We start from the raw sequence: 26,026 nt of genomic DNA, 5'->3' as shown, positions 1-26,026 counted from the left end.
GGCACCAGATTAGCTGTGCAATGTGGCAGAGTGAAACTGTTCAAGTGCTGTAGCCGAAAGCCATCAGACCTTTCCTGTGCTCTTTGGTATGTTTGAGAGAGTGGATTTGACTTTTAGTCTGTTCACCAAGAGCATCAGTCCTCTGCGAAAGAATCGCTCTTTCTAATGGCTACCAGGCTAAGTCACATTTTTTAAAGAGTGATAGATTCCAGTATCTACCATAACATCAACAATTATTGACTTATCTGTATTGAAGTTTCAGTATATGCATCTCTAAAATGTATGTCTTTCTCTTCCTGGGAAACTGACCAAATATATGTTCCCTTCCGATCCTGGAAATAGGAAATTCATCACAAATTTTTCATAGAGTTAATGTTTAGTAGTTAATAATAGAAATATGCAGAGGAGGTTTCTCCAATGTCAAATGAAGACCTATTCAAAGTTGCTGACTTGAGGGGAACGAGACCCTAAGGGAGTTTAATTAAAGATACAGCATTTTGCATTTTCTGGCCTTCATCTACTCTTATAAATGAGGTTCCTTCCTCAAGCAGCTGTTCCCATCTCAGACTGTTTAAACGACTGTGTGGAGGGAAACAAACACAAAACTGCTGTCAGGAGCTTTGAGGAGCAGGTGGAGGAGCAAGTTTAGACAAACTCATGACTCATGAAGCTTTTAGTTTATATAATGGCATAAAATTAAGTAAACACAGATTTTATTCCCACTAGATGCCCACTTTCCAAGAGGACAGGCATTCTTTGGGCTGATGAATGTTTTGTATTTTGTTTAGTTATTGGTAAGTAAATGCCATAAATCAGTGCAGACCTATAACAGCCCTCATTTATGACAGATTTACAGGCCTAGGGTCAGCATAGTTCTAATGTAAGTCCTGGTCTTGATAGGAATGGCATGGTACTTCTGGCATGTGGTAACAACACCACCCGAAGAGACAAGCTGGTGGGGAATGACAGCTATGTCCTGGCCTACATGCTCTCCACCCTTCAACTTAAAGCCTGGTGGCCAGATGCATGGAGAGACGTCACAGGGCTGCTGGCTTTCCTGTGGTTGAATGGTTGGGCTACTTCAGCCTGTCACAGGAAGCCAATTTATACTATTAAACATTGATTAAATTTTAATATAATATTAAAATTAGATCAATAATGTCTAAGAAGTTGTTGTTGTTGGTTTTTTTTACATTTATTTTATTGCTTTTTCTTTTTCACAGAACAAACAGAACAAAGACAACAACAACAACAACAAAAAAAACCCTATAACAAAACAAACAGAACATTTGAGGGACAGATGCATACAAAGACAAATTATCTTTATAGACAGGTAATGCTTAAGCTGGATACAAATTCGTTAATGTTGTAGAGTCACTTAATCCTATTAAAATATATTAAAATAAAATATTGTGTACACAATATGTAAATTCTGTCCCCAAATTTTATCAAATACCTCAGGTTTATCATTGTTAATGTATCTCAATCTCTCCAATGCAAGCATGTTTACAAGATCTCAACCCCACATTCGTAAAATCAGCCTCTTAGCAATTACCATACCAAATAAAACAGCTTGTCTTTCATGTATATCAGACATTTCTAGATATACTAGATATCCCAAGAATAGCTAAAAGTGGACATGGTTCGAGATTTTTTTTAAATGCTTTAGAAAAGCAATCAAATATGCTTTCCCAATATTCCTGTAATTTAGGGCACAACCATAGTGTGTGAGTCAAAGAACCCTCTGCTACTTTACATCTATTGCAGAGTGGAGAAACCTCTGGAAAAATACTGTGCAGTTTCACCTTTAGAAAAATATATTCTATGCAAGGTTTTAAACTGAATTAAATTATGCCTTACATTAATTGAACAAGTGTGTATATTCTCAAGGCCTTCTTCCCAACTATCTGGATCAATCTCAAGACCTAATTCTATCTCCCAGGCCTGTTTGACTGTAGTTCTATCTACAGTTTCTTGTTTTAACAGAATACTGTAGAAATATGACATTGCTCTCCGGTGCAAAGGATTGAACTTATTAATAATGTCTAAGAAATTTTTATAACCCTCAGATATTACCCCGTTAGCTTTCATATTAGTTAATTCCAAAAAAATGAACATTTTGCCATTTACTCAACCTCATGTTGTTCTAAAAGAAGAACACAAAATAAGATATTTTAATTATGTGCTGGTCGCTTTTTTCCATGCAGGTGTGATGAATAGGATTGAGGCTTTTAAGCTTAAAAAAGTATAAAAAAAATATAGTGCTTCGCACACCCGAATCGATCATACACTCTAAAAACAACCCAAGTTTGGTTGAAAATTACTGTTGTTTAAAAATTACTATATTGCTTGCTTAAAATGAACCTAAAATATGTTGTAAATTAACATTCATTAATATGTTTAATAAATGAGCATTTATTGATAAGTTTAATGAATGATAATTAAACAATAAACATTTATTAAATAGCTTCTTAATATATGTTCACCTTTTGATTATTATTGCTGCCTCCAGTAATTATGTGTCTGATTTTTAATTTTTTTAATCAATAGTTGGGTTAAATAAACAACAAACATTTAACCCAAGCACTAGGTTTGTCCATTTTCAACCCAACTTGGGTGTTTTTTAACCCAGCATTTTTTAGAGTGTAGATATTTTGGATAAAATACCTGAGTCATATAAGCTCTTTTACTATACTTTTTATGATTATTTTGCACCCTTTTTTTAATGCAGAAAGAGACAAAAAGTCATTCTGGTTTACAGTTTTGTTTACAAGTGGTGAGGTATTTGTAGCATGATTAGTATATTTACAATGAGAACACAGGGAGAAAACAAGAAATTATATACAGATATGAGCAAAGTATGAGTATAAAAATAAAGGAGGAAAACAGATGGCAAACAAGAAACACAAAAGAAAAGTGGGAGGATTGGAGAGGGGACGCAGGCGGCATCCAAATCAAAGAAACAAAAAGAACAAAAACTAACTTGTGGCCCAAAATTCTAACCTAACCAGTGTTGGGGAAAGTTACTTTTAAAAGTAATGAATTACAATATTGCGTTACTCCCTAAAAAAGTAACTAATTGCATTACTTCGTTACTTTTTATGAAAAGTAATGCGTTACATTACTTTTGCGTTACTTTTTTTCACTGGGGCTGAGCTTGCTTGTTTGTTTTTTAATAACAACAAAAAATGATATATTTTTGGCAAAAAGGCCCTTTCACACCAAAAGTGAAATCAATAAGTCTCAGGCTGAAGGTAATGCATATTTACACCTGTACAGTAGAGGGCGCAGCTCAAACAAACCTTTCAGCTGTGCTGCTATTCTGGATTAAAGAAGAATAGGATACAGAAGAAGGAAGTTCTTGTTCTTATTTCTAAATCTAATCTAAAGTATTTTTGCTTATTAGTATGGTTGAATTAGGTACATTGAAGGTCAGCAGCAAAGACATTGGTTAATAATTGAGATTAAATACATAAAGTATATTTGTGTAATTTAATATAGTTTACAGGTTTGCAAAAATTCTGAGATTGCATTTCACTGTTTTTATTCATTTTGAGGAATACTGAATGTTTTTGTGCAAGTGAGATGAGTGCATGCATGTTCACATTTAGTCTAAAACTACAATAACCATAATGCTTACACAGCGCACACAACACCTCTGCACTTTATTTCTCTCAATATGGGGACAGGAGATCTGTCAGTCAAAAAGTAACTTAGATATTTTGTTGTAAATTGAAAAAGTAATGCGTTACTTTACTAGTTACTTGAAAAAAGTAATCTGATTACGTAACTCAAGTTACTTGTAATGCGTTACCCCCAACACTGAACCTAACTACCCAAAAGAAAAGAATGAAAAGAAAAGAGTCTTCACGTCCCCGACGCACTACCTGATTTACACTAACTACCCAAACGCAAAAGTACAGCGGGTGGATCTCGCCCCTAAACTAGGGCATCTAATACAAAGTGAAATGCCTACGTCGCACGACTTTCTTATCTGTCCCTTCCTCCAACCTCGGATGTGACCAGCGCGCAATACAGAGGTGGAACAAATGGAGATGAGACAATACAAAAGTCAAGTACAATTACCAAACACACGGGATACACAAACTCACTACACACAGAATTGGGCCTTCACACAAAACAATATTTCACAGAGTCTCGGGCCTCGCGAGTGGCGTCTACTCCCCGCTTTTATGCCACGGGGAACCGGCCGGATGGCGTCACAGGAACACTGGGACCAGGTGAGCGGCGTGAACCAATGGGACGCGACTATGAAAGTAAAAGTAAAAAGGAGAGACTCGGGGAAAGAGAAAAATATTAACAACGCAAGGACGTAACAGTGAACTAATCTTTTAAGAGTGAATAGAGGGAACTGCCTACTCAACTTCCCCTTATCCAGTCCCTGTCATCTGCTTCCCAGCCTGTTTGTTGTTGCTGCTGCCAACCACCCAACTGGTTATGGACTCCTCCTGCGCAGCTCACCATTTATGAGTGGTTGGTGCCCCGAGTGCACATACTGTGGAGATTTGAGCCAGTTTGTTGTGTTTACCACACACTGGCTGTTAAAAATATCCCCAGCTATGTGAAGAGGTGAGGGAGGCCTGGCAATGAAAGTGGCACCTGCTTCTTATCACCACGCGGTTTGCTGCTGGGACTAAAAGCACTCCAGAGGCAAATAAAGGCATGTTTGCAGGCTCGAGTGTGTCACTGATATGTGCCGCATTTATAGGATTGGCATTTGTGAGCCTGGTGGCCGGTCAAGTCTGCAGAGGGAAACAATATGGACTATTTTAAAGAGTTGATGTAAATGAGGTTAATACATCTGATAACTTGTTGTGTAATGGTCGTCTGCGGTTGCCCCTGCGCGGGCACATCAGTTCAATACATGGTCTAGTGGATGGTTGTCAGTGGTCTCATGGATAAAATGTACCATAACCCACCCAGTATCCAGTGCACAAGTGCAGGCCTAAGAGTTATTTTAAAACCGAACAGTTGTTTTGATTACAAAGATTCAGTAAAGATGTATATGTAATGATGTAATGTAGTAATAAGTAAATAAATTACTTATTTCTAAATTATTATTGGTTGTATTTAATATATTTTTTAAAAAAAAATCTCTCTCTCTCTCTTTCGGCTTGCTCCCTTTTTGTCAGGGGTCGCCACAGTGGAATAATCTGCACAGCCAATTTGGCACGTTTTATGGCGGATGCCCTTCCTGCCACAACCCAGCACTGAGAGTGCACTAACTCCTGCAATCCCAGTGCTGGGACACACTCACACACACATACTCACTACAGCCAATTTACCTATACTGCATGTCTTTGTAGTTGTGGGGGAAACCAGAGCACCCAGAGAAACCCATGCAGACATGGGGAGAACATGCTAAATTAATAAAATAAATAAATAATTTTAATTTTTAAAAAATGTTATAATTTAAAATATTAATTGTAAATTATTTAATTCATTTGAAAATATTTCTAAAATTAAGTAATTTATGAATTAACTGTAAATTCATTTGTTCATTTAATCCTGAATATAGATGTTATAGTGTATCAATAAAGTAGCGATTAAAGTATTTTTCAGAAAAATATTTTAAATATTAAATATATAAACATTTTTATATTAAATATTTGTATTATTATTATTTATATTGTAAGTATGTTTTATAATTATATAATATTTTTTTAAAATAGGTTTTAGAAATATTAAAGGTGCCCTAGAATTAAAAATTGAATTTATCTTGGCATAGTTAAATAACAAGAGTTCAGTACATGGAAATGACATACATTGAGTCTCAAACACCATTGTTTCCTCCTTCTTATGTAAATCTCATTTGTTTAAAAGACCTCCAACGAACAGGTGAATCTCAACATAACACATACTGTTACGTAACAGTCGGGATCATTAATATGTACGCCCCCAATATTTGCATATGCCAGCTCATGTTCAAGGCATTACACAAGGGCAGGACGTCTAGATGTGCACAGCTGAATCATCAGACTAGGTAAGCAAGCAAGAACAATAGCGAAAAATGGCAGATGGAGCAATAATAACTGACATGATCCATGATATCATGATATTTTTAGTGATATTTGTAAATTGTCTTTCTAAATGTTTCGTTAGCATGTTGCTAATGTACTGTTAAATGTGGTTAAAGTTACCATCGTTTCTTACTGTATTCACGGAGACAAAACTGTCGTTATTTTCATTTTTTAAACACTTGCAGTCTGTATAATTCATAAACACATCTTCATTCTTTATAAATCTCAACAGTGTGTAATGTTAGCTTTAGCCACAGAGCACTATCAAACTCATTCAGAATCAAATGTAAACATCCAAATAAATACTATACTTACGCGATTAGACATGTTGCATGACGAACACTTTGTAAAGAACAATTTTGAGGGTTATATTAGCTGTGTGAACTTTGTTTATGCTGTTAAAGGCAAGCGGGAGCTCTGTGGGTGGGGAACGTGAGCATTTAAAGGGGCCGCAGCCTAAATCGGCTCATATTTAATGATGCCCCAAAATAGGCAGTTAAAAAAATTTATTTAAAAAAATCTATGGGGTATTTTGAGCTGAAACGTCACAGACAAAGACGTTCTACGGCACCTTTAAGCCTACATAAAGGGGCTGACACATCTTACCCCAATGTCCTATATGTTTAATATAGGCCCGATTTCACAGACAGGACCTAAACCAGGATTAGGCCTTAGTTCAGTTAGCGCATTTAAGTAGCCTTGATAAACATTTACTAGGAAAAAACAAACATTACTAGTGTGTATCTTGTGACAAAACAATGTCACTGACATATTTTGAGATAGGTCAGTACAAGTTGCTTTCAGTTAAAACAGCTCAAACATACATTTTAGTCTGGGACTAGCTTAAGCCTTGTCTGTGAAACTGGGGGATAAAGTTTAACAACTACAGGCTGTAGTATATATGGAGTCATCCGTCCAAGTCTTCAGTATGTTTTGAGTAAAGCATGGGATGTGACATCATCAGTGAGCTCTTCAGCAGGGTCCTTTCAGCACTCTGACAGCACCTCATAGGGCCTTTTGCAGTGCTCCTATTTAGCCTTTATGATCTTTGTTAAAGAGCCGTGACCTGTCACCCTTCACTCAAGCATGCACTGCTGAAGATTGTGTACATACTGACTTAAGGGCTATGGGGAAACTATATATTTGATGAGTGCCTGTTGTTTTTCATCAGCTTTCATGGGAATTCTAGAAATAAGGCCTAGATTATAACATCAGATCTGAGATGATCTTGTTTTATTTGGGGACACTGTTATGTCCAGTTAGCCCCTGCTGGCAGGTTACTGAACTGCACCATTATGAAAGCAAAAAGCATCTTTCTCCATTGACAGCCATCGAAAAGTACAAATAATTATGATGATTATGATTAATTATGAATTAATAAATATAATTACTGGTAGTTGTGTGTGTGTGTGTGTGTGTGTGTATATATATATAAATTGCATATATTTATAATTATTATAATTATATATATTATTATAAACTCATTTAAATAAATTCTAAATTAATAAATATATTTTATTACAGTTATTTGCCATTCAAATCACATACTTCTGGGAAGTCACATGCCTCCTTGGAAAAACCAAGTAAAGTTAAAAACAAATGCATAATTAGATTCAGTAGTGCGAAGACTCGCTGTCATCCTCTAGGCGAGAAGAGACCTTTACAAACCCCCTGGAGTTCTTCGCTGTAATGCCGCATGACTTTGGTGGCAGTTTGTTGCCGATGGTGATTATGATGACAGAGTATGCTAATTACAGTGTGCTTACCATAAGTACACGCTAGCCTGACCCTGCGTGTTTACCAAATGAGGAGTTCTAATGCTATAATTATTGTTTTGTGCAGATGCTGAGTGGAAATTCTCTCCCTGTCAATACCCTGGTAAAGATTAAGGAGGGACTCCTGAGGCAGAGGGAACTGGAGATTGACCGGTGAGTAAACAAAGACACTTTTAGAGTGCTAAAAAAAAAAATTCATACACAAAGAATAAGACTGTTTTCAGGTTGTGTATATAATATTATCTATAAATGTAATTTATATAATAAAAAAATGTATTATATTCATTATAATTATATTATTTCTTATTTTAATTAATATTTATATTATTTTAAATTGATTATAATTTAATAGATATATTTAATTACATTTATTTGCTATTCAAATCACATGCTTCCAGGGAGTCACATACCTCCTTTGAAAAACCTTGGTAAACAAAGGCACTTTTAGAGTGCTCATAAAGTTTGTTAGGGTGTGGGGTCAAATATTTATTGAAATCAGGGGTTAATTCGGCTAGAACTTTAATTCAAGTATAAAAAACAATAACAAATTATTTCTGGTTGGTTGTCAATTAATGGTGTAAAGGTACACAAAAATGACGGTTCGGTACGTACCTCGGTATTGAAGTCACGGTTTGGTACGGATTCGGCAGGAGAAAACTAAACATAATTTTTTTTTTTTTTTTTTTTAAACAGTGATTTACTGAACAAATTGTGTCTCTGTCTTTAAATAAATTTAATTATAATTAAAATTTTCTTAAGGATAAAAGATCGATCTCTGCTAATGCTGTAAACTACATACTGGGAGCAGTTACTTGCACAGTACTATAATATTAAAGGTTACAATTAACATCAGAGCCCAAATTATTAAATTAAGTTGCTCTTTATTTTTAGATATAATAATCAACACTCATAAAAACTGTATGCAAACATAAATTGCATGTAAGGCAGTTTTTGCATTAACTTCTAAATCTGTTTCTACTCCAATTCAGTGTTGAAATGTATTCATTTGCACAGTGGTTGTCATAACTTGTTTTCATGACAGATTTATTTATTTATATAACATACTTTAAGCATATACATTAAATAATCAAGACAGGTTAAGTAAAATATAATGAATATATAGGCTAATATAGTACATATATGTAGCGAAAAAGTGCATTTCTCTAGCGTACTAACAAGCTGAATGGAATTTCTGACGTAAATGATACATGACATATTGTTTACAAGCTGCTTTATTAACGTATTTCCACCGTTGAAACACGAATTGAGCAATTATAGGAGATACAATTACAGGAGATACGTTTCAGTAAGATGTACTGTATCTTTCAACATACCTTCATATGTTCATTCATATTTATTCTGTAACTCGTATTAACGACAAAGAGATCGTGTTCAATCGCGCACCGTTTGATCTGAGGCACCTGTACAGAGATATGTCACGTCACAAGAGCATGAAAACAGCATTTATTGTTTGAATTTCGTGATAAAATGGACAATTTGAGGGATGAGACTTTGTTTCTTATTGAAAGTAAAAAACACAGAGCTTATTGCAATTATTGGTGGTTCAACTCTATATTCGTCGGTACAAGTGTACACCCCTATTGTCAGTACATTCCACTTATGCTTTGATAACGCAACGCAATGATTTTGGTGCAAGATGCTGCATACACAACAATACATGATGCAACGGCAAAAGATGTCCTAAAAAATTACTCAACCTAGCCAAGAAATGTCATGCCATTGCTTATATGCATCATCTCTCAACTGTCTGTCAAAACAAGGCTTTTCCCGACCTCCCACGTAAACAAAGTAATGGATTCATCCATTTTTGTCTGTAGGTTTATCATTAGCTCATGTTTCTGGGGAAGGGGCAGATGTTTCATTAATAGCGTTTCATTAATTTAACACAATGTCGGCTGTGCTCAGGACTGTGACCCTGTCGTGACTGCTCTGACCTTGAGCGGTTGTAATTATAGCATCATGCCGTCACCCATAGTGTTGCTTTGCTTTTAGGTTAGCTCTGACAGACGGAGCAGTGCCACACATGCCACAGAGCAGACGGCCACTGTTCAGTCTGCTGTTTCTGCTGACACAAACGTACCGCATATCCCTGCCAAGAATTACACATGAGGAAACAAGCGAGCTTTTAGCTGGGCATCAGTCTGCTTTTTGTCAGGCTTCTACATTGCAGTTTTGCTGTCAATTTAGTGTATATATCGCTCATTTACACTTTTGTTTACTTTATTAAAGATGCTGTAAGTAATGTTTTGGAACTTCTGCCAGACTTAGCCACACACCCTCTTTCCAAAACCCCACCCTGCAGAAATAACGCTGAAATTAGTAGGAAAGAAACATGAGCAGGATATCTCAATGTCAAAAACAATCAAAGCAAAATAGAACTAAAGACGTATCTGACAACAGCTGCTTAAGAGCTGAATATGGTGTTAAACCTGAATTATTTTCAAAAATTATCACACTCTCAGCTTCTTTTATGTTGCCATTGTACTGTACTGTGCATAGTTATTTCTTACAGTAATACATTATTACTTACAGTTAATCTCAGAATAAAATAATACTGTCACATTCATACCTAGTTCTGGCATGAAACTCTAGATGGCACAAGCTGATAGGTCCTTAACTCATTTGGTAGCGATCACATCGTTATCTATCTGCATAGTGCACCTGATAGAGACGGAGCACATTTAGGCCACGCCCACACCAGGGGGAAAACAATCCAACCGTCTCCATTGACTTTGTATTGCTTGAGGCTGCCTCCTTGTCATTTCTGACTTATAACAAAAAACAGAACAATGCCTTAAAGCTGCTGTATGACAAGGTGTACAGCAAACAAGCTAAAAAACCCAGAACTAAGTTTTTATAAGCTACCGAACCGTAAAAGCCAGCCTTTAAGGAGACAGAAGTGGATACAGGCAATAAGACGTGAAGCATCAGCAGGAAGAATGGGTAAATTTTGGGATCCTGACACTCAGTAGGCCTCAGTAAGCCTACGTGTGCAGTAAACATTTAGTCACTGTTAAGTCAAATATCCAAATGTCAGTTTTATATATTTTATTTCCTGTCACTGATTACATTACCCTCCAGTGGGCGTAGTTCCAAAGACTATAGAATAACACAAGACGTGTCACTCGTATTGTTTTGAATGTGAGAAAGTGTAACGCGCAATATGCCGGAATAAGTCCCGCCTTCTAAATAAGAGCCAATCGCCGACTGGTAAAGTCAACGCGTCACTTCAGCGGCCGTTAGAATCACCGGTTTCTATAGAAACAGTCAGACGAAGAGACGCGCATTTAGGTCTGCGCATGTGCATTAGCTTGATCCAGCCTGAAAAATACAGTTTTTTTTGTCATAATTCGAGCGTTTAGAAACTAAATTTATGAGCTGGTTGTTGTTAGATTTCATTGTTGATTTCAAATTTAATCGTAAGGTTGGCAAACAGTTTTGGAGAATTTGATGTTTCCCCATTCAAAGTGATTGCATGATGCCCAGGATGCCCGAGAGGCGTTTCAAAGATGGCCGCCGAGTGAAATGACTTGTCTTAAAGGGACTTTGGTAGTTCTCATTGTAATATGACATGTCACGCTCTGTCTCAATCACCTGTATCCACTTTTTAGTCCTTAAACGCTCGTTTTTTGGGTCGACAGCTTATAAAACTTCTGGGTTTTTGGTTCTTGGTTTTTTAGCTTGTTTGCTGTACACCTTGTTACATAGCAGCTTTTAGGCATTGTTTTGTTTTTTGTTATAAGTCAGAAATGACAAAGAGGCAGCCTCACGCAATGCAAAGTCAATGGAGACGGTTGGATCGTTTTCCCCTTCGGTGGGCGTGGTTTTCAGATTATGACGTGTGTCGCTCTGTCTCTATTGGTTGCTGTTGCATCAGCGGCCAATGAGCTGCGGCTCAACATTCAAACACTGGTAGTGTTGCTGTTAGCAGTCTGCAGCGCGCTTTCAGAATCCCTCCACCTTCCCCAGCTCCACCTGTATAGATCTGCTACAGGGGTTATTTCATGTTTATTACATGTGCAGCTGCAGCAGCAGCATGTCTTACATGCTCACAGCAATGTCTGTGAATGTCTCATCAGAAGCAAGTCTTGGTACCTGCTCTGCAGCGTAGTAGATCTATTCCACCAAGACCAAATACATTGACACTGCCATATCCATTACCATGCCAATCTCTATTACCTTGCCAATCTCTCCGAGAGTTGTCATGACAGAAATGTATTTTTAGTATGTAAAATTGTTATATTGTTGTTTTTTTCACTTTTTCTTGAAAGAATGTCACATTTATGGAATATTATTTTTATTTTTTTCCCCACACAAATTTTCAGCCACATTTTTCCAGGCTGAGTCTAGGGTTATCACAGAGACAGTTGTCATATTTCAGAACCCTGAATTCAGTGATATCCATCAAGTTAAAAGGACATTTTCCACAAGATCTTGCTGGTATTTAGTATGGTGAACATGATCTTGTTTAACCACACACTCTCTCTTATTTTGCTCAAAGGCAGAAAATGTCCAAACCAAGTACAACAGGCACGCTTTAATGTGTCAATACAAGTGTAAAAACATTTCTGACGAAAGCAGTTGTGCCTGCCACATCACAGCGACTGCCTGTAGCAAGCATGTCCTTCGCTCTCAAAAGGAATTGTTTTTAAAACAACTTCTCTGCATGGTACCCCAAAGAAGTGCTCTGAGCAGAGCTGTGCAACAGACTGTGAATCCCAATAAAATCAAAGTGAATACTGAGTGTCTTACTAAATTTCTAGGCAAAAGCAGCAAATCCTTCAGCTTCATGCCAGGATAAGGGAAAACGAGTTAAGGGCGCAACAAGTCCTCCAAAACCAGAGGGGGCGCTATGATGACTCGTATCTGCTCAAGGCCAAGGTGTGTCTCTTTGAAAATAATTAAATAAGAGAAAATACTTTTATAATGGCAGTAAAAGAGTCAGTTACCTACTGCTGATGCTTCTTTCCGTCTTTTTAGGATTCTCCATATGACAGTCCAGTATCCGGCCAGAGTCCGAAATCTCAGCTGCCCGAGCGAGTGAGCCCACTGTGCTGTGAGAATGGAGAGCTGGGGCGGAAATTAGCTGCGGCAGAGATGGAGGTCATCCACCTCAGCGAATTTCTCAAACAAAATACACAGAAATACACCGAAGACATCAAGAAACTGGAGGAGAAGGTTAGAACTTCTAATTCTTCTAGTCGCCCATTCCTAAAAGTCTGTGGTACCAAAATGTTTGAAAGTTGTCAAATTTTGGGTCTTATTCACTAATAATTGCATGAATTTTATCTAATTCACAACATGTGCATACACACATGAATTTGTTCTAATGTTAAAGGTCCCGTTCTTCGTGATCCCATGTTTCAAACTTTAGTTGGTGTGTAATGTTGTTGTTAGAGTATAAATAAAATCTGTAAAATTTTAAAGCTCAAAGTTCAATGCCAAGCGAGATATTTTATTTAACAGAAGTCGCCTACGTCGAACGGCCAGTTTGGACTACATCCCTTTACTTCCTTCTTTAATGACGTCACTTTTTTGACTAACCTCCGCCCACAGGAATACACAAGAGTTGCGTTTGTAGAGTGTGTTTGTCGCCATGTCGTCGAAACGCTGTTATTTTCATCCCGCAGTCCAATCACCGGGTCTGATTCCGGCTCAAATTGATAGGGTAAAATTAAAGACATGTTTACAATAACACTGAGCGCGTGCATCTCCACGTTATGGTAAGAGGCGTGACCTTTCCGGCCAAGATGCGCTAAACTGCTGTCGAATCACAACACAGGAACCGCTGGCACAATCAGAACTCGTTACGTATTTCTGAAGGAGGGACTTCATAGAACAAGGAAGTCATCAGCCCGTTTTTATGACAGTGGAAACAGCGGTATACAGATAAGTAAATTATGTGAAAAATACTGTGTTTTTTTACACACGAAACATGAACACATGTTATATTGCACACTATAAACACAATCAAAGCTTCAAAAAACCACGAAAAACGGGACCTTTAATGAATTTGGTGTTTCCTGAATGAGCGTGTCCAAGGTTAGTCATTTGCATAAATCATTGCTTTTCAAAATCAGATTACAGCAGTCTCATTAGCCAGCTGTACATGCACGTATCTCCGTCTTCAGCTCGAGCTATAACACAGCTTTTCTTACTCCTTCACTTTATTTGGTGAACTATATTTAAGACGAAATATCTCTGGATAAAATTTCATTTTAGTATGGCCTTTCAGAGTATGTGATTTTGCGTACATTTGGTTTCAGTTGTTCCACTTTACAATAAATTTTAGTTTGAAAATTATTGTTGAATCATGATTTGTTTGTGAAAACGCACACACATTTCACATGCAAATTAGTTAAATAAAACCTATTGTTTCATTTGCCCTACTGAAGCTGAACAAAGATGCTTTGTGCTTCTGATCAGATGAAAACACGTGACCGCTACATCAGCAGTCTGAAGAAGAAATGCCAGCGCGAGCAGGAGCAGAATCAAGAGAAGCAGCAGCGCATCGAGACGCTGGAGAAGTACCTGGCAGACCTGCCCTCGCTAGACGAGGTCCAGACACAGGCTCAGCAGGTACGTGCCATTCTCCGTCTTTATTGTAAAGTCCTAAACTGCAAAACTGGTCATGTGTTTGGCTGATTTGATTTGATATTTTTAACCCAGCCCTAATTACTACTATTTTTTTTTTTTATTATTACAATTCCAACATCTCTGATGCCACCTTTTCCAAGTTGGTCACAAACTTATCCAAATTTAAATCTGATTGTCAGCCTCAAGAATCAAAAGTGATCTTGGTTCAGTTATTCAGGGCATAATTAACGTCTCCTAAACCAACACAGCAGTGCCAGTCCCCATGGCGTTCTGCTAATAGATCAGCGCTAACAGCTGCTAATGTGACAGCAGGCGCTCTTCATTATGTTTGGGAATAATCTTACTTGTGGGTTATTAAATCATTGTTTTGTGCAGTTTACTAGTATGCACAACCATAAGAGGATTAATATTATCCGACAGTCAAACAAATGTTGGGGGTCATATTTTTCTTACCTGCTTAGCACTTTAATGCAGTTTGAGGCATCTGTTACTTTGAGCCAGACATTTTCTGTGATGCTGGATTAAATGCAGTACAGTTGACTGCAAAACTCATTTTGCTAATTAATATCAATCCTTTTCAGTAAAAATATCAGAATAAAACAAGATGAATTTGTGTAAGACAAACTCTTGAATTAATGTATTTAATTTTATTTTATTAATTCTAGCAAATAATAGATTTAACTGTTCAGACGTTCTAAAACTAAATGGAAAACATTTGGAAACACCTACTCATTTTGTATTACTATTTCCCACCTTTTAGAAAAAGAGTGAAGTTATCAAAACTAATTATGAGAATTTTGTAGTGTCCAACGATGGTTGAACAAATCAAATCTAACATTTATTCATTTATTTATTATTTTATTTTTTTCTTACCCCACTGACAAAAAGATTGTCTGTTTTAAGCATAAATCTAACAAATTATAGTAATTATATATAGTGGCATGAAAAAGTATGTGAACCCCTTGCAGAATCTTTGAAAATGAGAATTATTTTAATAAAATAAGAGGGATACTAAAAAATGCATGTTATTTTTTATTTAGTACTGTCCTGAGTAAGATATTTTACATAAAAGATGTTTGCATTTAGTTCACAAGACAGCTGAATTTATTAAAATAACCCCATTAATAAGTATGTGAACCATTGATTCTCAATACTGTGTGTGGTTACCTGATGATCCACGACTGTTTGTTTGTTTTGTGATGGTTGTTCATGAGTCTCTTGTTTGTCCTGAGCAGTTAAATTGAGCTCTGTTCATCAGAAAAATCCTCCAGGTCCTGCAGATTCTTCAGTTTTCAAGCATTTTTGCATATTTTAACCCTTTCCAGCAGTGACTGAATGATTTTGAGATCTGTGTTTTCACACTGAGGACAATTGAGGGACTCAAACTCAACTATTAAAAAAGGTTCAAACATTCACTGATGCTCCAGAAGGAAACACGATGCATTAAGAGCCGAGGGGTGAAAACTTTTGAATTCAAATATCAAGGTAAATTGTACTTAATTTTTCTGCCGGGAAACATGCAAGTATCTTCTGTTGCTTCCGAAGGGCAGTACTAAATGAAAAACAATGATATTTAAACAAAATAAGAAAAATTGTGACATCTTCATCCTGTTCAAAAGTTTTCACACCCCGACTCTTAATGCATCGTGTTTCCTTCTGGAGCATCAGTGAATGTTTGAACCTTTTTTAATAGTTGAGTTTGAGTCCCTCAATTGTCCTCAGTGTGAAAACACAGATCTCAAAATCATTCAGTCACTGCTGGAAAGGGTTAAAATATGCGAAAATGCTTGAAAACTGATGAATCTGCAGGACCTGGAGGAATTTTCTGAAGAACAGAGCTCAGTTTAACTGCTCAGGACAAACAAGAGACTCATGAACAACCATCACAAAACAAACAAACAGTTGTGGATCATCAGGTAACCACACACGGTATTGAGAATCAATGGTTCACATACTTATGAATGGGGTTATTTTAATAAATTCAGCTATTGTTTTGTCTTGTGAACTAAATGCAAACATATTTTATGTAAAATATCTTACTCAGGACAGTACTAAACAAAAAATAACATGCATTTTTTATTATCCCTCTTATTTTATTAAAATAATTCTCATTTTCACAGATTCTGCAAGGGGTTCACATACTTTTTCATGCCATATATATAAAATTAAAAAATATTAAATTATTAATGTGTTCTAATAATGCACTTGTTTATGAAAACAAGTCTTATTGTCTTACAAAAGACTCAATTAAATTTATCTTGACTTAGTGACGTCTACATATTTAAACATCAATTTACTGGAAAGCAAGACAAAAATAAGTATTACTGCGACAATAGAATTGCTTGAACTATGTGCAGAATAAACATTACAAAACTATGTTTATAAAGGTGTGTAGAGTGTTCAAGCATTGTTGTGTAGTAGCATTACTGTATTCATCTCTGTCCGTGTTGTGGCATCTCAGTTGCAGGAAGTGCAGGAGAAGAAGCAGGTGTTGGACGACACCGTAGCCCAGCTGGAGAAAACCCTGGAGGAGAACCGAGCCCTGCTGCAGGAGAAAGACGCCATCATCGAGACCCAATCCAAGCGGGAGAAAGAGCTTGTGGCAGCTGTTCAAAGGTACTGCACTTAAACGCTCGCTCTGCTGAGACCTCGCAGCCAGAAGCATTGCTTTTGATTCGGTTTCTTTCTGAAAGCCACTTTTTATATACAGAGTGCTCAGTTAAGTGAGCTGAAGATCAAAGTGCTGTGCTCTCTTATTAAAACATAGAAAATGTGGCATTAACTTGGGGATGAAATCAGGCCAATCATCAGTTTGGACTGAAAAAATAATGAAAGGCCACAGCAGCTTTGATATATAAAATAAGGAGCTGTCGAGATTTCTCTCTGCCTTGTTTCGTTTTACTCACTGGATGATAGAGTACTGTAAAACATCTGTTTGTAGCCTACAAGAGAAGGTGGAGAAGTGTTTGGAGGATGGAGTACGGCTGCCCATGCTGGACCTGAAGCAGCTAGAGAAGGAAAACACTCGTCTGCTAGAACAACAGAGCCAGAGCAGCCAGGTACTGATCTCCCATGATTCACCTAATGACACAGTATCGATCATATGTTGATTTTATGTCCAGATTTCTCTTTCGTATAATACATTATACTATAAATCTAAAGGGGCTTTCGCACCAAATAGTTCTAGGAACTCAGTTATAGGAACAGAGCTGTGTTTGTTGTGTGTCGTGGGTTTCGTGATAGAGATGGAATGTGGACGGATAATCTATGAGACTGAAAGAGCAAAAAGTGGGGCTAAGAGACGAAATCTCTTATGACAACTTTTCAGTATCATATCACCAAGGCGGACAACAGGTAAATGCCGTTGTCACTGTTTTCAAAGTTCGTGGAGTAAATATGTTTATATGGCTTTTTAAAACATGACATGCGTTTGACCAATCAACCTACACTTATGTCACTGATAGTTCCAGTAGTGCTGGTTTAGACCCTACTCTGAAGTAGGAGCTAATTTAGTTCCCCCTAAAAGGAGTTCCTAGAATTAAAATTGTTCCTTGTTCTGTGTACTTCAGCCAATAGTTCTAGTAACTATGAAAAGGTTCCTCCGGTGCGAAAGCCCCTTGTAAATCACTGATATTTGTATTTTTACACAAAAGAAAGAATGTGTAGGTATAAAGAGACTGTACAAATAAGAGTGTCTGTTCTCTTATTAATTAAAACCTAGTGAGCTGCCTACCTAGGCATCGTATGCACATTCCTACATATGATGCCCAAAAATGCTGTCTAGATTACATTCAACTGTTCAAATGTACCAGCCAAAACTACTTACCATTCTGCAGAGCCACTAAAGGGACTTTTGCAAAAAAAAAAAAAAAAAAAAAAAAAAAAAAAAAATATATATATATATATATATATATATATATATATATATATATATATATATATATATATATATATGTATATATGTGTGTGTGTGTATATGTATGTACTTTTTTATGGACCCTTGAACTTGGCAAATAGAACAATGCACATAGTCGTATTGTGCCATCTGCTCATTTCACAGTACAGTTTCACAGCCACCACAGAGGATGCGTTAAACCGATAAGTTGGCCATGATATTAGAGATATACTGCCCTAACGAAAGCCAAATTTTGAGCAAATAGATCTTTATTAATCTATACTCATTTACTTTATAGTAAACTGGCATGAGGACAAAGGAAATAGGTTGTAGTATACATAAACTGTAAATTGTAACACATGAGCATGCAAAAAAAAAATTGGGCACACATGAAAAGTTTCTCGTGCACAGTGTACACAGTAGTTTCTTGTGAACGCGAAAGTCTGTTTTTATTTTTGCAAAGATCCCTTTAGGGGCTCCGTACTGTTCTGTATTATTACCTATATTCCACCTTTTAAAATAATATTGAAGTTATCAATACTATGAAATTACCAAAACAATGGAAGTGAACAAAAATTGTTGAATAAATCACTTTTTGAATGCCACTTTTAGTCTTGGGATGCTTTTTAAACAGTATTGAAGGCCTCCACCGGTATGTTGGATGCTGCTTTTCCTTCTCTGTGCATTCAAATTACACAAATGTCACAATTGTGTCATTTGGCATTTCTTTCTTTGTGTTTCAGCTGATTGACAATCAGAAGGAGCAAATTGACAAACTCACTCTGGAGATGTCGGTAAGATCATTTTCTACCCTTTGTTGTGGAAGCTTTAAGATAATAGTCCTGGTTTGCATTGTTATTATCATCCTTGGCTCTTATTCTTGGAAGGATGATGGGACGTGTCTTGTACGTTGACGCTTATGTTGAATAGCGTAATCAAAGCAGGTTTGGATAAGACGCACGTGTCTTTCGTCCTCTTTTCAGGCCTTGGAAAAGAAGTTGCAGAGGGAGAGGGGGATCACGCAGGAACTCCGTAAACAGCTTTTGGAACGCGAGGAGGAACTCGAAACGCTCTCCACAACTCTTCAGCAGGTACGGCACTCCAAACAACCCACGAAGGGACTCTAAAGTGCTGCTAAGACTTTTTCATCCTAAACGATACAGATGAGCCCTGTGGCGGAACTTAGAAGCTTGATTGAAGGCTCATTTTGTGTCATTAAATTCTCCGCCCTGCTTTTTGTGGCAGTCGAGTCATGAATAACCCAACTGGCCCACAGCACGCTATTAGAATTCAGGACGTAATTTTTCACCGCACAGTCTCAAGGTGAGGGAGAACAGGCAGTTTCACAAAGCCGCAGTCACGCGTGATTCAGCCGCACTGATCCACGCAGACTTTCGCAGAGACAATGTTGGAGCCGAGCGCAGAGACCATACATCATACAGAGCTGCGACAGGGACACGCCAGATTATTAGCAAGGATGCTCTTGCTTGGTTTCTCGTGCGAGACCCACAAGAAATTCCCAAATATAAAAGATCCCATGTAAAGGATGACTGCATATATTCTTACACTGCAAATCAGTGGACAGTCATTTGCTTCCCTCACAATGTAGTTCACTATCATTTTTAAATCGCATAATTTCTCCTCCGCTATTGCTTTTGTCCCGCTGTGTAAGTGCCAGTAATTCCACCTCTCACCGTTCACTGTTTTGGCTAGTTTTCACAAACACTTGCTTCTGATTTTGTTCTTGCAGCATTGCTTTGAGAAATAATAACGTGTTCCGCGGGTAATCTGTATCAGGACACACAATTGTTAAGCTTAGTCATCAACGTTACAGTCCAGACTCTGAAAGTTCTTCCCACACTGCAGCGGACGAGTGTAAAATGCTGAAATAACGCTTCACAGACACATTCTTTGTGTTCGTAATAGCATTTGAAGGTGAAAATAGCTATTCTCTCAAATCTCCAGTGGCGAATGTGACGAGCCAGGGCTTCATTGTACTTCATAATTTAAAATGAAACTCCCTTTAAAGGCTCTGTCCTGATTCCCCCTGCTGTGTGACACGAGGAGGAGTATGTAAAGCTGTATTTTTATCTCCACAGAAGCAAAGGCGGACAAACGAGGAGACGTTGAGCGTGGCCACCGGGTCGTGTCTGAAGGAGGCTGGGCCACTGTTGAAGGAGATGTCCCTGTGTCTGCTGGATCTTAAGGGCCTGTGCAGTGTCCTCACACAGAGAGCTCAAGGAAAAGAGCCCAACCTGGCCCTGCTGCTTGGAATCAAATGTAAATACTCATTCAGATCATATAAAGCACATTCTCATTTTTACAGCGCTCTGTTATATTTTGTATTTATTTGCATTATTAGTAATCCAGCATAAGCCTGTTTGGCTTTAAATTAGATAAAGATTCTGTGCATCTCTAGTCACTTTTAGCATTTTTTTATATTTAACATTTAATATTTTCATATTTTAGTTCGTATTTAAATTCATTATTTAAAATTAAAAATAGAACACTTAAATCAATTGTTTTGAATGCTAAAATGGAATTTATCTATCACATTATATTGCACAGTATGAAAAATTGATATTCGTTTTAAGATTTGCTAAAGAGTGTTATTAAATTCTTAGTGTTTTTAAAGTTTGGGGTCAGTGCTTTTTTTTAAAGAAATTAATACTTTTATTCAAAGATGCATTAACTTGATCAAAAGTGACAGTAAAGACATATATAATGTTAAAAAATGTCACCGTTTCCACAAAAATATGAACTGTTTTTAACAGTGATAATAATAAATGTTTCTTTAGCAGAAAACCATCATATTAGAATGATTTCTGAAGGATCATTTGACACTGAAGACTGGAGTAATGATGCTGAAAATTCAGCTTTGCATTAATTACATTTGAAAAAAAAAACAAAAAAAACTTTTTTATAAATATTAAACGTGCCCTAGAACCCCTTTTCAAAAGATGTAATATAAGTCTAAGGTGTCCCCTGAACGTGTCTGTGAAGTTTCAGCTCAAAATACCCCATAGATTTTTTTTAATTAATTTTTTTAACTGCCTATTTTGAGCCATTATTACATATGCACCGATTAAGCGTGCGGCCCCTTTAAATCTCCTGCTCCCCCGCCCCCGCGAGCTCTCGACTGCCTTAAACAGCAAACACAAAGTTCACACAGCTAATATAACCCTCAAAATGGATCTTTACAAAGTGTTCATGATGCATACATCGATTTCTGTGAGTATAGTATTTATTTGGATGTTTACATTTGATTCTGAATGAGTTTGATAGTGCTCCGTGGCTAACGGCTAATGCTACACTGTTGGAGAGATTTATAAAGAATGAAGTTGTGTTTATGAATTATACAGACTGCAAGTCTTTAAAAATGAAAATAGCGACGGCTCTTGTCTCCGTGAATACAGTAATAAACGATGGTAACTTTAACCACATTTAACAGTACATTAGCAACATGCTAACAAAACATTTAGAAAGACAATTTACAAATATCACTAAAAATATCATGTAATCATGGATCATGTCAGTTATTATTGCTCCATCTGCCATTTTTCGCTATTGTTCTTGCTTGCTTACCTAGTCTGTTGATTCAGTAGTGCACAGATCCAGACGTTTTGCCCTTGTCTAATGCCTTGAACATGAGCTGGCATATGCAAATATTGGGGGCGTACATATTAATGATCCTGACTGTTATGTAACAGTCGGTGTTATGCTGAGATTCGCCTGTTCGTCGGATGTCTTTTAAACAAATGAGATTTATATAAGAAGGAGGAAACAATGGAGTTTGAGACTCACTGTGTGTCATTTCCATGTACTGAACTCTTGTTATTCAACTATGCCAAGATAAATTCAATTTTTAATTCTAGGGCACCTTTAATAATTTTATAGTTTTACTGTGTTTCTCATCAAATAAATGCAGCCTTGGTTAGCTTGAGACTTCTTTCAAAAACATTTAAAAAAAAAAATCTTTCTAACTGAAGTTTTGAACGGAAGTGTTAGCGATCAAGAATCTTGTTCTTGTTAATCAAAAGTAACCGTTAGTGCTATGCTAAGCTAGTAACTGAAAACTCAAAGAAAGAGAAATGTTCCATTTGACTCATTTAGCTTCTGTAATATGTGAAACACGATGTGTCAGTTAAAAGACATTAACATATTTTCATAATTAAGAATAAATGCACTGTCAAATGATGTCATTTCTAAAGGCCCCGATATAATTCAAACAAAATCGAAGAACGAATTGATGTGACGTCATTTCAAACAAAAACGGGCTAAAACGAAGTTCGTTTTGGGAGTTCGAAATGGCTTGCCAAAGCGAACTCTCAGGAAAAGTTCGCTCAAGCTGCAAAACACCTTCGTACTACCATTGGTCCGTGACGATAACGTAATAGGAGGAGTGTGCTTAGGCTCCGCCTTCTTTCACATGGAACTCTTCTCTGACTCATTTCATCTGTAGAGTCCGTCGAGATAAGATCTCTGCGGGTGAAAACATGAACACACTGGATAGCCGCTTTATAGTAGAAAATGAAGTTGTGCTTGTGATGAAATGAGGCACTGACTGTTTTTGCTTGCTGTTTTCTCATTTTTGTTGTTTATTTTGTTACTGGGAGGAAAGCACGCAGCACATATTTACATATTCATCTAAACGCCATGAGTATATCGGGGTCTTAATGTAGCACCAAATAAATTACCCATATAAAAAGCATCTCAGCCAATAGAATGAAAATTCCCGTTTGTGACTCATCCTATTGCCCTTTTTCCAGCTATGAGCTGCTCGGCGGAGGAGAACGAGAAGCCGCTGATGGAGGACGGTTTACGGGCCAAGCTGGTGGAGGTGTGCCAGCTGAGAAAAGACATTGACGAGCTGCGGACGGTCATCTCGGACCGTTATGCTCAGGACATGGGTGAGAACTGTGTGACGCAATGACGCCCGACTCTCCAGAGGCTTCCATTTCCACCTTGTCGGGACAGACGGCGTTCCCAGTGCTTGTAAAGGGAAAATAAAGTCAACCTGATGGAAACAGAGTCTTTCTGACTACTAAAGGTTGGGCCAAGCTGTGAATCCAGTTTACAAGGACGTCTTTTCAAGAAGTTTGTTGTTTTGTTTTCTTGTGGACATTGAATCTTCAAGGAGTTTGAATGAATGTCGTGTGTTTTTAATATATTTATTGAGACTGTTGGAGGCCTTGCTGGTCCCGTCAGTCGTCTTTGAGGGAAAGTAGAGCAACTGGTGTCTTAAAGTGCCTTGTGTTCCTGTTTCTGTACCTCCAAACTTCATGAAGTCACAGTCATTTTTACCCAAAGAAGCTGTCCATCCTTTTCCCAACAAAGTCGCAGGTCGACGTTCAGGATCCTCTGTATCTGAAAAACGCCAGGAATCGCAGCAACCGAAGGATCCTTCATCGCCAACACCCTGCATCTCATCTGAAGTACATTAGCGTAAATGTTTCATTTAAAATAAAAGACAGCAAAGGAATCCAGGTTAATCTATTCAGGACACCGTTTAACTATTTTTAATTAGAATAAAATATGAGCTGCTTTTTTAACGCTGCGGCACAGTTCAGTTCAGAACAAGTTGCACATGTTGAGTTCCAAAGTCAGACAGGAAACAGAATGTTCTGCAGATGATACACTTCCTGTGACCGCCTGAACACACTTACGACAGTTTATATACTCCAGATAATACATATAGTCCTTGTTACAATTAGGAATATGGACGAAATCAATGCAAAAACTTGTTCACTCAGGAATTTTTAGAGTTTTCTTTTATTCGTTGTGCTTCTGAATCGTTTCAGAAGAGATTTGACTCTTAAGTGTAAGTTCATTTTGACCCCAAGCTGAGTTTGTTTTATAGTTGATAATGTAAAGTCCAGAGATGCGGTCATGTCAACCTCTGCACGCAGATTTGCACCAAGGTGACGAACGTTTTAAATATTTACAGTACAAATGTCTATATACTGCTTGTGTATTGTGACTAATCTCATTGTATTTAAAGTATATTAAGCATGTTTAGAATTTCAAATGGAGGTTTTGTCATAATGTGCTCATAATATCGTGCATGTGCATAGTGTTAGAATAATTTTTCTTTTTATTTAAAGGAATTGATTAGTTAAATATTACAAGTATACTGTGCTATGCAACCTCACATTAACCAGCATTTATTACACATTTCTGCAGATATTTAATATTATTCTGTGCCTTTACGAATCTATGCAGCAGAACCACAGTAATCGAAGGGTATTTTCCATAACTGGCAGAGACAGAGTTTTCTCCGAGAACTTTATTTCACAAAGGTGCAGGCGAGCTAAGCCATATTCACAAGCAATGCATATTTTTCTCAGGCAGAGAGAGATGCTAATAACCTGATGGAGAATGTATGTGGTGCTCTTCGGTGTGCATTACAGGACAGTGTGATATCTGATAGCATGCTGAATTGTGTAGATATATATATATATATATATATATATATATATATATATATATATGTAAATGAATATATATATATATGTAAATGAATACAAAAGCAATGTGCATTGATTGACATGACCGACTCACTGTGCACTGAAAGCCACTGGTTGGCTTAACAGTATGTTTGAATTTCACATCAGTCTTTTAAATCTTAAGCTTTTAATTTTCCAGCTAGATTTTACAAAAGCCAAAGGTCTATTTATGTAAAACTTTTTTCTCAAAAGTATTAACTATTTTTCCATTTTGTAAAATGCTTTTCATTTGTACAAATGTCAAATAAAGTATTTTTCTACATTGGTTGGTTTGTTTTTGCTGACAATAAGTCTGTAGATCAGTGTCTCAACTGGTGGGTCGCGGAGTGTGCAAAGAAACATCAACTAAATGTTTTTCTGCTGCAAGACTTTTATTTTGAAAGCTGAAAAACAGCATGAAACGTGAAAGCTGTTGATACTAATTTCTGTCAAGAAGAAAAACGCGTTGTCCTGATTCAGTATGTGCGGTCACAAATAAGAGTGTCTTTATTCTAACGTTATTTGCGTAACTTGTTACGAAAAAAAAGTGAGAAAAGCGAACTTCCCTGTCCTGTATGACGTTATACTGCGCTCATAGCTCGCGCTCTTCAGTTGCACGCGCACCCCCAATATGACGCTAGTTTGCGCGAATTATGGGTGTAACTTCCGTTAGGCTGTAAACAATCAGTGAAACGCTCACTCTATGAACGCAATACGTTTTTTTTTAAACAGGGTATAATGAGATTATATTATTCTACTCACCCTTCAACAATCGAACATTACATTTTTGATGCTTTTACACTTTTAAATGTCATTTTATTTTCAACAGATCATGAAAAAGCATGATTCTTTCCACAGCAATAATGGATGGGTGAAATATCACTGTAGTTATATATATATATATTATATAATCTGTATTGTATAACATGTTGTCTTAATCAAAAATGTTCATTAACTTAAGCATTGCGTTATACTATTGCAAAGTGATTTCCGTCATTTTGACAGATAAGAAATTGTATTTACCCGTTTAAAAAAAAAAAAAAAAAAAAAAAAAAACCTAGAAAGAGACGTGAGGATTTGAGGAGAAAACCGAGAAATTCTTCGTGCATTCCAATTATTAATGGGATATCGTAAATTTAATAGGGAGAACAGACCACAAATGTGCAATATATATTTTGTCCTTTTCTATTACAGTGGAATGCAAAGGGGGGA

At 37.0% G+C, this 26,026-nt stretch overlaps 1 protein-coding gene across 1 annotated transcript in view; it reads left to right on the top strand.

Moving 5' to 3' along the window:
- Positions 1 to 25,097, top strand: part of cep85l (centrosomal protein 85, like) — a 69,604-nt gene extending 44,507 nt beyond the window's left edge. Inside the window, 10 exon segments of the mRNA XM_048207564.1 lie at positions 7,884 to 7,969; positions 12,601 to 12,718; positions 12,818 to 13,015; positions 14,264 to 14,416; positions 16,896 to 17,050; positions 17,376 to 17,493; positions 19,073 to 19,123; positions 19,313 to 19,420; positions 20,429 to 20,609; positions 23,099 to 25,097. Of these exon segments, the coding sequence (XP_048063521.1) occupies positions 7,884 to 7,969; positions 12,601 to 12,718; positions 12,818 to 13,015; positions 14,264 to 14,416; positions 16,896 to 17,050; positions 17,376 to 17,493; positions 19,073 to 19,123; positions 19,313 to 19,420; positions 20,429 to 20,609; positions 23,099 to 23,262 (1,332 nt within the window). The 3' untranslated portion in view covers positions 23,263 to 25,097.
- The last annotated feature ends 929 nt before the right edge of the window (positions 25,098 to 26,026 follow it).

The sequence above is a fragment of the Megalobrama amblycephala genome, linkage group LG11 (genome assembly GCF_018812025.1).
Source record: "Megalobrama amblycephala isolate DHTTF-2021 linkage group LG11, ASM1881202v1, whole genome shotgun sequence".
Classification (NCBI taxonomy): domain Eukaryota; kingdom Metazoa; phylum Chordata; class Actinopteri; order Cypriniformes; family Xenocyprididae; genus Megalobrama; species Megalobrama amblycephala.
The sequence above is the reverse complement of the archived record's forward strand: the minus strand, read 5'-3'. Positions and strand labels throughout refer to the sequence as shown.